The sequence below is a fragment of the Chrysochloris asiatica genome, unplaced genomic scaffold (assembly GCF_000296735.1).
Source record: "Chrysochloris asiatica unplaced genomic scaffold, ChrAsi1.0 scaffold00034, whole genome shotgun sequence".
NCBI lineage: Eukaryota > Metazoa > Chordata > Mammalia > Afrosoricida > Chrysochloridae > Chrysochloris > Chrysochloris asiatica.
This window is the reverse complement of record NW_006408552.1, coordinates 11,896,539-11,909,527: the sequence shown is the minus strand read 5'-3', so window position 1 is coordinate 11,909,527 and position 12,989 is coordinate 11,896,539. Positions and strand designations below refer to the sequence as shown.

Sequence of the window (12,989 nt, the reverse complement as noted above, 5' to 3'; positions counted from 1 at the left end):
AGGCACTTAATAACAACAACAAAGCATTATGAAGGTCAACTGTCTAGCCATTGCACATATTGGACTGCTTCAGTTTCTTGGCTTTCTCTTTATCCTTAGGCGTGGCTCAAGTAACCATGAGACTAAGGTAGGAATCTAGTCTCCTTCCTTCCACATTTTTTTTCTAACATAGCCCCAGCTTGAGACTTCCCTCATTTTTTTTCCCTGTGGAAGCATATGATTTTAAAGGCCTTGCTTGAGTCAAGGTTGAAGTGATTTCAAGACCTAAAAATTAAAGCACTAAAAAATTCAAAAAGTAATAAAGTAAGTTCACCTCTTCAAAGTACATTTATAACCCACTCAGCAATGTGTGCGAAATAGTTGATCAACCCTGAGCTATTGAAGTTGGGGAGGATTTCTCATAGCATTTTGTATGCAAATTCCTGTGCTGGGGAGATTTTTATTTCAGTGTAGATCAGTGCTAGAAGTATTTCTTCACCAAAAGAAGATTGATTTGCCATAATGAATATGGATAGGGCATTAAGATTTTAGGAAGGGACACAGTGAGCCAAGGTAAATCCACGAACAGCAGAGGGAGAAGTAATGTTTCATTACAATTGATGAAGGCCTTGGTCAAAGTTTACTTTTGCAACAAAACATGAATATTCCACCTAGAATATTAAAGCTTCCAAAACAAGGCAGCATATTACAACAGATATAAAATGAAAACAATACGGGATTCTCAGAAGAGCAATAGAATTTGGACTATTCTAGAAAAGAGATGTCTGGACTAGACTGAACCACAAATGGACAAGGGTTTTCACTAAATCTTCGTAAATAGGAATCCGAAGTTGATGAGATTTATATTATATATCCCTTAGGGTATAAATGAGTATGCTAATAATACAGTAAACTAGGCCATTCTGGTGTGAAGTCAGTCATTCCCATATTGTACTTTGTTCTCTTCAAAATGTCCCCAATTAAGGAGTAAACCCTAAACATGTTAGGTGTCCTTCAGTTGATTTCAACTCATAATAGACTTATGTACAATAGTACGAAACGTTGCCTAAGCCTATTAATTACTTCAAAATATTGGTGCTTTTGGAGTAGAAAGACTAGGAGAGTAATACTCTGAATTGTCTTTGTCATGGTTCACTTCTGTATGGGAAGATAAAAATACTACCCTTCCACATGTGTTCATTAATTGGATCCATCAGTCAGGCATTATTGCTCTTTTAGGGAAAGAGTTGTAACCTTAGACCTAATAAGTGGCTTATTAAGGGTTTTTCAGACTGAAATGTCACTGGAACATGGGCCGTCTTTCTGATTCTGTGGATACAAGCCATGCCCGAATAGTCTTGTATAACTCTCAGAAAATGTTTGAACATTATATGTATGAACATTAATAAACTGAAAATTAACACTATTTTCTCAGAATCTCAGAATATTAAAGGATCATTGATTTGATAAATTATGTTATGTCCAAATTTCCAGCATAGAAAGAAAGGACGCATTACTATTTATTTTTTGGTTAGTGTTTGATTTTTTAATTTCAGGATCTAACAAAGTTTTAAGTAGCCCACATTCCTCTACTTTGTACAACCAGGGCCAGATTAAGGCATACAAAGGACCTAAACGCTGATAATCTAAGGTGCCCTCTGCTTTGTTTATCAGGCATTCAAATGGGATATGTAAGTTATATAACTTGTATATACAAGGTGGCTTCAAAAAGTTTGTGGAAAAATGCCATTATTTTTCAATTCTGTTTTTCCAGAAACTTTTTGAAGCCCCCTGCATATATGTGTGTATCTTTGCTATCCGTGATGTAACTTTTTTTTTTTCTATTCACTTTATTTTTACACTTACAAACCAAAAATATATATTCACTTAAATGTCCAAAGGGCACATTCTACCAACCAGCCTCCCTGCCCACTGGCAAACAGCCTTTCCCAGTCTATGGCCTAGAGCCCATAACTGCTGTCTCTCCACGTCACCGCCTCTGCCACCATCTCTGCTGTTGCCACTTTTCTAGGTAGGGATCTCACGCTCCATTCTTGCTTTTTCTTGATGGTCCTAGGATCCTCTGTTCCTGAGATGTAAGTTTAACTACAACCGCTTTTGGCTTATGCCATTTTGGTGGAATATGACTGAACTGGATTATAGCATCTTTAATAGATGGAGTGTACTGTGGTACTATAGAGTAAGTACTGTACTACTAACCACACGACCAGCAGTTCAAACCTACCAGCTGCTACTCGGGAACCCCATACAGGGTCACTGTGAGTCAGAACTGACTTGACGGCACTAAACAACAACAGAGGGCCTGTGCTACTATTTTTACTGTGAGCCACATTTTCTACAAAAGAATATTCCACATATTCTACCACCAAGAAGATTAGTCAGTTTGAACTCTGTTGAATCTCCCACAATGAAAAATTGACTTCTACCAGTTTTGCTGTAAATGACTTACACTTCAATTTTGATGCTTGTTTCATAATGTTATCAATAAAAATGAACAAATGAAAAGATGATCAGAAAATAAATATATTACAATAAATTAATTTTAGATCCTTCATCACTGAAGTTGTAAGTTATAATTGAAAACATTTCTATTCTTTTCTCTTACAAATTCCATTACTTTATTACAATTAAGCTGCCAAACAGTCTCTATTTTCTACATAATAAGGATAATGGATCTAGTCTTTCTTGAATCATTGTTGGACATTGAAGGTTTTTAAGTGTCTTTAGGGATGAAAATGAGCATTCTCTTGTATAGTTTTTAGTCATTAAAGTTAGGAATATGCATAGAGCAATTTAAACATTGGGAAATGTTGTATTTTCTATTATGGAATCACATTTTTATCTTCTATTATGGAATCATCAATGCCTACATGAGTTAAATTTGTCTTTCCTAAAGCTATAAACTTACTTATGTCATAATGAAATTGTCACACTTTTCCATAAAGGTGTGTATTTAAGCCATCAAGATTAGCCTGTGCTAATTTCTTGGATGCCTTCATACATTCTTCATTAGATATTTATACACTGTTTAAGAAGGAAAATCTATTTGAAAAAACTTCATATACTTTTACCCTTTTCATGAAAGATTCAAGGGTGTCAATGATGGTGTAGTATGTGGTTACACGAGTTCATCTCTCATTGCTTCTGGAGAACATCCATCATTTCCTTGTTTTTGTTTTTTCCTAATGCTGTGTTGGTGAACTCCTTGGTAATCAATATTTGGCAGTATTTGTTTTGGTCTGTTTTCAAAATTTTAAAAATCTTAAGATATGTATATACCCTGTTAATGATTGTTAAGAGATCTGTGCATATCTTTAAATTGACTTCTAAAGCTTAGAGCTCTTTACTTGTCTGATGAAAATGCTGTAATATATACATCCAATATAACTAACATAAATATATATCCTGTAAACACAACCTTTTGTTGGCAATATATTCATCCTTTTGGTATCTCCTTTTTGTACAGGTCTTTGTACGGTTCCAAGATTGTGCTTGTTGCTACAGCATGTGTTTCCCAATGTGCATTAGGAGGCATTTTAATTCTCAGCCATTGCCTAAATATATTTTTAAAACTGGCCATCAGTGACTTGTTGTTAAGTGCTTGTCGAGTTGGTTCCAATATAGCAACACTGTTTAGGATTTACAAGGAGTGAATGGTTGGTGAGTTTGAACCGACAACCTTTTGTTTCAAACTGACCTTGTAGTCAGTGCAATATCCTGCAGCACCACACCACAATTCCCAATGACTAGAGGTAGCAAAAAATGTGTAGAGTAAATGGACAGTAGGAAGAAAATAAACTGCTTTCAGACAGTCTACTGAGCTATGTCCTACAAGATTAAGTGAAAGTGAGTATATGATATGTACTGAATGTGAGATTATATCCTATCTGCCCAAAATGAAAAGGTAAAATGTGTTATTTTGTACAAAATTTATATTCAACTCTCATATGTGGAGCTATGTCCATAACTGATATCACAATAGCACCATTTCTCAATAAGCAAATTTGGTGAGTCATAACAGTATCAATACATTTCTTAAAAGGTCAATCTTCTAAGAAAAAGAACCCATACTAAAGGCCGGGGGCAGGGGGGGGCGGGATTCTTTGCTGGTTACTGGGATGTGAGGGATGGGGTGAGTGGAGGAAGGGGAAGGTGGAGCATAGGGCAGGGAATAGACACAGGATAGATTGGGTGCTAGGGAGGGGGTAAAAATACAAGAAAGGGGAGGGGAATGAAAGAACAAAGTGTATGGGAGAACAATTAGGCAGGCTTGCATGGGCTAAGTGGGACAAAAATAAATGATGTATGCACAACCTTGGAACAACAGGGCTCTGGGATACAGGGATTGAGACATGGTTTGAAGGGTAAAGGGGGGGAAATAATGTTAAGATGCTTGGCTGTCTTTTGAATCTTGGTTTCCCTGGCATACCATTATAAAATAGACACTTGAGGGGGAGAGAAAGGAATAGCCAGAAACATCACCATAGAAAGCTTGTAAGTCCATCTTCAGCCTATAACTGACTGGAATACCTAAAATGGGGCTACAGCGTGCCTGCCCAGTGAAGGAGGCTTCCTGCAGAGCCTCTGCATTACATAAGACCATAGGTGGAATCCTGAACAGCATCCAGAATCTTCAGAGGTAGGAAATTTCCACTTGAAAGGATACGCAGACCAGCCTAGAGTGGCTAGAAGAACAGAAGATACTTCTTGAAAGAAAGACTGACAGGAAAAAAATACAAAACAATAACGGCAGTCCAACTGACTACTACAAGAACAAGCCAGTTGCTCGCCCAGGAGACATTAAGGCAAGTGGTTGGGTCCCCTCAGAGCAATCCCCCTTCCAAGACTAAGACTCAATGGGAATACATGTTCTGATGGGTGACCACGTTTGTCACTGATAAGGGGAAGTGAAGGAAAAACAGCAATGAAGTTGCGTGCTAAGCCCTACAATGTTCAATAGACTCCTGTGAACCCGGATGGAGACCTGGTTGGCCAGCAGTGTTGCAAGACCTGGGAATTCTTGGGCCCAGAGTCAGTGACATAGCCACAAAGGACTAGAGTGGAAAGTGAAGCATACAGCTGATAGAAAGAGAGGGCATATGCACAAGAACACCCACACTTGCAGATAATACCCATTTGACCTGGCTTCAATGACTGGATGATCAGAGCTCAACTAGAAGAAAGAAGAGGAAAAAAGAGAGTAATCTGATACAATTTGATGAATTTGACCTACACCTATGGATGCAGTAGCTCAAAAGAGGAAACAAATCTTTACAGCAAGTATCATTCTTACCCCCTCCATACACTGAGTAGACAGGGATGGGCAACTTGGACATTGGCTACTCAAAGTGGGGGGAATACAAAGGCAAGAAGTGACTATCTTACAAGCTTTCAAGAGGGAACCTAGATCCAGAGGGCATGGAGGAAGGTAGAGTCTCCACTGAGTAGTATCCAATCTGTCTAGGCGGAATGAAAGGAAATTCAGATAGGTCTCTTGTGATACAACCATGAATAATTGTTCTCAAGACTGATTGTGAGGGTTGGAAATGTAAAGGTAGATGTTTTGTAGCAAGGAGAGGAGTGATTAACTTTTCAGTCTAGAAGCGGAGGTCCCTGGGACCATCAAGGGACAAGAGTGGAGAGCAGGACCCTACCCAGAGAAGCAGTGAGGCCAAAGATGGAGGCAGAGACGATGATGTGGAGAGATGGAGCAGCTGGGGACTTTAGACCCAGAGAGGGAGAGGGGCTGTGTGCTGATGACCAGGGGGCAGGCTTGGGTAGGCTTTCAGGGTATACCCTTTGGTTGGTTGATGATGCATGGAGGGGACTGTAACCATGGTAATGAAACTATACGATAGGATGAATATAAAACTAAAGTTCTCCCCTGTAAATATCACATAATTCACAGTAAAACATTAAAAAAAAAAAAGTCAATCTGAAGGGGAATGTAAAACAAAAATACATTTATATATATATATAATTTTAATTATATGTTCATTTAATCTGTTTCCTCAAGGAATCTTTCAATTTCCTTACACAGAGATGTGTAAATATTCTGATAAAATATAACTGTAATATTCTAATAAATGCCCTATGTTGCTATCTTGAAGGATGAAATTAGATACACCTTCATTGCAAAACAGAAATTTTTTTTGTTAAATAAATATTGAATTCTGTGTTTTCTTAAAGTGGTATGGAGGTGTAGGATAAGCACTAGACCACAAGGTTGATTTGAATTGCAAGGTGTTGGTTCAAATCTACCAGCTGCTCAGAAACCCTATACAGGGTCCCTATGAGTTGTAACCAACTCGAGGGCACTTAACGACACAACATTAAAGGCTTTAAACACTTTAAGAAACAGAAAAGGCATACCCATAATATCGCAGTGATTGTGGCACTGTAGGATAAGCACTGGATTGCAAACCACAAGATCTGCAATTCAAACCCATCAGCTACTTATCGGTAAACCCTATATAGGGTGGCTATGAGTCGGAATCGATAGCACTTAACAACATACCTAAACCACTCGGAAAGATGTTGCCACCAAAGATTTAGCTTTTTGTCTGGTTCTTGTATGAACACTTCAACAGAGTTCCACTTTTTGATACATTCCTGGGGTTTAAGTTCATCAACCATGTACCTTTCTAAGAAGCTGGCAAGAACAAGAAATGAGCTACAAATATAGCAGCAATAAAGATGAATCTCAAAAACAGTGAGAATAGGAAAATATTCCAGTCATAGTATGCACCAGAAAAGGAGAGGTCAAAAGAATCACAGCACACCAAATCCCGAACTCCTTAGAGGGCGGGGCCTTGTCTTAAACCCCGCCTAGGATTTAGCCGCTGGCGCCAATGAGAAGTAAGCTTGGGAGACAAGCAACGAGTGTGCGCGTGACGCCATCATATTGCGACCCACTCTCCCCTGACCCTGAGGAAGGAGAAAAACAAGCTTAGAGATAAGTGAGAGCGCTTCTGTCGGAGGTAGGTTCAGGGCATCGCAGGGTCGGGGAGAAGCCTAGTCACTGTTTCGTGAGAGTCCTCACGAAGTGGGTCCAGCCCATTGGGAATCTCGCTGGGTGGGATGGATTCAGCATGAACTGATTGCGAAAGCTGCTCCAAGTCGAGGACTCCTGAGCTACACCGAGAAAGACCCGCGTTGACCAGTTAGTTACCGGGTCTTCCAAGTTAAATCCTGAAAGCACTCACCCCGATGTTATCGTATTTTGCAGAGTGGGACTGTTTTATACATTAAGATGGGCTATCGGGTCGCTCGTTATAGAAATAGGGAATTGTGTAAGCATCGCTAACATGGCGATTCCAAAAGACCAACAAAAGCTTTTTGTGAACGCGGACCGTTTCTAGTGGCAAATTGGCAAGTTATAACCGACACATTCTTAAACTCTGAAATTTGCTTTTCAGGTGATTGAACGACATAATGTCAATAGTTCGTTCCTCCGTCCATGCCAAATGGATCGTGGGGAGGGTGATTGGGACAGCAATGCAAAAAACTGCCAAAGTGAGAGTGACCAGGCTTGTTCTGGATCCCTATTTATTAAAGGTGAGGCGCGTCCCCGTGTGCAGGTGGTCTTGACAGATCACCAAGTGCTCGCAACTCAGCGGGAAAGCATCTCCCTATAATTAATGAAGATTTGAGCATCTGTTGTGTGCCTGGACATTGTCCTGGCCTGTGGGTATAAATAGGTGAATTAGCCCAGATCGGTACTGCATTCTTGGGAGACAACTGTTCATCTGATTACTCCTGTAGTTATACATTAAAACCTGTGAGAGCTGGAACTCCCTGCAACTACCTTGTTTTGTTTTGGAGAGGCAGGAGGCAGGGTCTTGCAAATCATCCAAATAGCATTTTATCCAGAGGACCAGGTCAGCGGAAGACATTCTGGTCACATTGAGTAGTTCAGGTTTGCAGGTTTTCCACCTTTGACAGGCTGCAGTCTGAACATTTTTCCATTGCTCAAGTTAGCGGAAAATGTTTGTTTTCCCTCTCCGGTAGGTTTCTGCCTTACAGGGGTTTTACTGTATATACCGAGTACTGTGGGAGCAGACAAGGAGTCTTGATGGTGCAGTGAGTTAAGGACTGGCCTGCTAACCACAATGACTTTGGTTCAGACTCACCAGTCGCTTCACAGGAGAAAGATGAGGCTCTCTGCTCTCATAAAGAAACCCAGTCTTTGGAAACCCTAAGGAATGATTCTACTGTGTCCCATTCTGCTGTGAATCATAATTGGCTTGACGGTAGTTGGCTTTTTAGGGGTTGCAAGCAGACAGTAAAGTACTTAATTCTTTCCTCCCAGAGAGCTGGAGAATAGCATTCTTTATTAAGAGACATTTGAGCTGAATCTCAAAGAGCATTTTATCCAGAGGACTGGAAGAGTTGAAGTCTGTTTTGCCTTAACAGCAGGTGGTTAGGCAAAATTAGGTGCTGAGCTTAGCACTATGTAGGCACCCTTGTTGAATGAACAGTAAGGGTATCAGAGCTGGACTGTGAAGTGTCTTGTGTGTTGCATTTACGAGTTTAAGTTTCATCCTACAAACTAAGGAAAGAGGCCTGGAGACAGGGATGGGGACCGGAGGTAAGGAACCCAATAAGGATCGCACAAGGTGTAGGATGGAAATGATGAGAATGGGGACTGGAGGTAAGAAACTAACTAAGGAGACTACCCCACAAGGTGTCGGGTGGAGATGATAAGGACCAGAAGAAATATCAGGGGTAGAGTGACAAGAATAGATTTCAGGAGTAAGGGACAGGAGCCATTGATTTCTTCCATGTGGAAAGGAGGGAGGAGGAGGTGCCAAGGATGGCTTTGCTTTCCAGGCTGGCCACAGGAGTAGGTAGAAAGGCTGTTACTGAGGATCAAACCTTCAAAGCTACAAGAGTAACAGAAGAGTGAAGGATGATCTTTAACCTTGGGTTCTAGAGACCTGCATTCGAATACTAACTCCTTCAGCCTGTTTTCCTCAGGTATAAAATGGAAGTACTGGAACGTCCACTTATGGGTTCTTATGAGGAATTGGGCATGCTAGTTATCAGTTGGAACGTGCTTGCATTACATTGAACCAAGCACTGTGGCCAAGTACTTTACATTATGGCATTTCATTCACCAAAAGCATAACCGGCTTTTTGGATAATAGGAAAAAACTGAGCTCTGAGCAGCTAAGTGACTTGTCCCAAATCACACATCTAGTGATGAAAGTACCATGTGTATGGGCAGGAGAGAAGCCTCCAGTGGGAACAGCACATTTAAACCCTATAAGAAGAGATAACGTGACAGTTGATAGGAGGCGGCTCTTGATGATCCTGGGACAGACTGAGAGCTCAGGGACAGACAAGATCAGCTCAGGAAAAGTTGCTACTGTTTTCCAGAGACTAAGCAGCTGAGTCGTGTTTTCTGTTCCTAAGTCCTCACATGTGTTCTCTGCATTGCGCCTTCCTGCTCTCTCCTGCATCTATTCTAATCTTTCAGAATCACCATTGGAATCTACTGATTTCTTTCTCCCTTTCTTTCTCTCAATAGTATTTCAATAAGCGAAAGACGTACTTTGCTCACGATGCTCTGCAGCAGTGCACTGTTGGGGACATCGTGCTTCTTAAAGCCTTACCCGTACCACGCTCGAAACACGTGAAACACGAACTTGCTGAGATCGTCTTCAAGGTTGGAAAAGTCATAGACCCAGTGACGGGAAAGCCCTGTGCAGGAACTACCTACCTGGAGAGTCCAATCAGTTCGGAGGAGCCCACTCACCTAACCGAACGTCTGGAAGAGCTGACTGTCTCCCCAGCGCAGTAAAGACCACGAGGAAGAAGACGCCAGAGGGAAAGCATTACAAATTTGCTTTATGGAAAATGAAATTTTCCCAAGTGTAATCACAAACTGTCCAACTTCTCGACTGGTATTTATGAAATAGCTAAAAGCAATGGGAGTAAAAGGCTTGTACTTTTTCATAAAGGTTTATTTTCATAAAAACGTTATTCTCAGTGATCTTATTTTCCTGTTAAACCAAGTATCCCTAGTAATCCACTGTGTCGTTTTATAAACTCCCTGTTTTAGACGGTGTATAGTTGTTTGTTTGTTTTCATGCTTAGAACCCTGGGCTTATTTTAGTACCTTTATTTTGGGAGAAGAAAAACTTGGCGCTGTAGGCCGGTAATACCACATGAAATACTTATGTTGTGTGGTGTGTGTGTGTGTATATATATATATAAATTTTAATTTTCTGATTTCATCAATTCTTAATGGAAATAGTCAACATGCTTGTCAGATTTGATAAGAAGCAGCTGTGTTGATAAAAATGCCAACTTGTACAAAATATTTTTTTGCGTGTGTTTGACACTTTTCTTATATCCTGGATCATAGTTTCTGTTGTTGTTAAAGTGCCTTTGAGTTGGTTCTGACTCATAGTGACCCTGTATATAGGGCTCCCGAGAAGCAGCTAGCTGGTGAGCGTGAACTGCCAACCTTGCAGTTCAAACTGACCGTGAAATCCAGTGCTTATCCTACAGCACCACACCAGGACTCCCATCCTGGATCCTAGGCTCATTTAAATAAAACCAGTCGCATTGACTTTCAAGTCAGTTCGTACTCACGACCCTTTGTGTGTCATAGTGGAACTGTGTTCCATAGGGGTTTGTTTTTTTCTTTTTTAAATGTTTTTAATTGTGGTTTAGGTGAAAATTTATAAAGCAAAATCGCTTCCCATTTTAACAATTTATACCCACTTTCTCCCTGGGTTCCCCATTTTCATGTGTTCAGCTTTCCTGCTCCTCCTCACCTTCCGGTAATTGTACTTTGGGGCAAATGTCAGCTCTTTTGGTCTCATGTAGTTGAACTGTTCTGAGGAGCATGTTCCTCAAAGTTATTATTTTTCACTTTATAGACCTGATTTTTTGGAAGTAGATTTTCAGGCCTTTCTTCCAAGACACTTGCTTCTTTGTAAATCTGAAGTGTCATCCTTGAGCTATATAATTCAGTTTTCTGGTTTCTGTTAGGAGATTTAGAGTATATCTGAGCTTTAGCTAACATGCATGTTGGACAGCAGTGACTGCCCTATGTCTGGGGACTCACAGTCTATTGGGGGGCATGGGGGAGTACTGCCTGCCATTATGGGTGCACATAGGTAGGGTCCTTTCCAGGGGTGGTGAGAGGGTGCTAGAATTCCGTTTTACAGACTAGTAGATTAAGGGTCTGGGAGCATTCCAGGCACAGGAAAGGAAAAGTGAAAGGGGATTAAAAGCAGTTAAGGATTGCTGGGGTGGAACTCGGAGAAATCCGGCAGGGATTACATTGTAGGTGTAATCATTTATTTAAAGAGAAAATTATTTTGTTGTCAATTATTTAAAGAGAAAATTATATTGCATTTCAATAAGGGCATTAATATCCACGTGGAGAATGAATTGAACGGGGAAAGATGCAAGGTGGGAAGACCAGAGACCTGTTCTAAACTTGCAGTTCTAAAACTGATGAAAAGAATGGACAGATGATGTTCCAAAAAACTTTTGAGGTTAGACACCAGGGTGGATGAGCAAAAGAAAAGCGTCCAGGAGAGCTGCTGGCAGCACCAGGTACACCTCACCTTCTACTCCTCACCCTCTTTATGTGTTCAAATGCTGCCTTAGACAACTGCATCTCTGGTGCCCCAGTCCTTTCACCCCCAAGACACCCCAGCATCAGAGCCGTCAGTCCACAAACACTGTTGCCCCACCCTTCCTAAGCAAATGCATTTGTCCTGGGCAATGTAAACAGGGATCCCAAGGAAGAAGAGAGTATAAATTGTTGAATGAGAAACCAGTTTGCTTTGTAAGTTAGCACCTGTATAAATTGCCCAGGATTGAGGGCATTTTCCTCTTGGTCCCTGCAGCTCAAAACTGTCAGACACAGTGAGACACTGCCCTCTCAGTGGCCCTGCCCCTCCACCTTCTCCCTCCTCAGTCTGATTGCCCCTCTCTGTCCGTCTTGTTTGCAGTTTGTCACTGTTGCATCTTTATCATTCCTCTGGAAACCCCCCTGAACACCGTCAGCGGGGCTGGGCTGGCCATGCCTGTAAGTCCCTCTGTCAGGAACACCCTCCTAACACTGATCAACCCCTCTTCCCATGGAGACTGTGCTGTGGGCCAGCAATTATGGGAACTCCTGGTGTGTCCTCCCCTTCCCTACTGCCCTTTCTCCTACATGCACTCTTCTTGACACACCGATCCAATCAGTTCACATCACTAGATGGGGCAGATGTGAACACCAGGTGCTCAGCACCCTTCAGTGCTGAAACGAGTGGTAACAATCACAAGAAACGTCCGCCAGAGAACTTGTGTTTCTATCCAATATGCTTTTGGTATAGTGTTATTGTTACAAAAGGAGTCCTGGTGGTACCCTGGTAAAGCACTTCACTGCTAACTGATATGTTTCAGGTAGGCAGTTTGAGCCCATCTGCTGATCTGCACAAAAATCATCTGGCAGTTTTCCTAAAAATCAAGAGCCTTAGAAACTTTGTGGGGCAGTTCTGCTCTGTCCTAGACTCACTCACTGTGAGTCAGCATCTGGCAAGCAGTTTTGGTTTTGGTTTTAGTACATTCACATGGTACCAAATTCAAAGTGTCCCTGGATGGTGCCAATGGTTAATGCTCTTGGCTACTAAATGAAAGCTTGGAGGCTCAAATCCTGGGAAGAAAGGTCTGGCAATCTACTTAATGAGAAACCCGCTGCTATTGGAAAACCACAAACCATAATCCTACTCTAACACACCAGCGATCGCCTTAAATCAAGTTCTCTAGGCAACTGGTTTTAACAAAATTCAGAAAGTGCTGCGGAGACGCCCCCTTCCCATGTGTGCCCGCACGCCCTGGGTTGCCCTGGCAACAGTGTGCCTCAGGTGAATCCTTACACACACACATCAAGCTAGCCTGGGCCCTCTACGCCTCCAGTTCTGGGCACCCACCATCTCGGGCGCCTCCCAGTCCCGCCGACAGCACAGCTCCCTCCT

At 41.6% G+C, this 12,989-nt stretch overlaps 1 protein-coding gene across 1 annotated transcript; it reads left to right on the top strand.

Moving 5' to 3' along the window:
• Nucleotides 1–7,434: 7,434 nt before the first annotated feature.
• MRPS17 (mitochondrial ribosomal protein S17) lies at nt 7,435–9,805 on the top strand. The gene is made up of 2 exons (XM_006859732.1): nt 7,435–7,557; nt 9,533–9,805. The coding sequence occupies exons 1-2, from the start codon at nt 7,435–7,437 to the stop codon at nt 9,803–9,805; spliced, it is 396 nt and encodes a 131-aa protein (XP_006859794.1).
• The last annotated feature ends 3,184 nt before the right edge of the window (nt 9,806–12,989 follow it).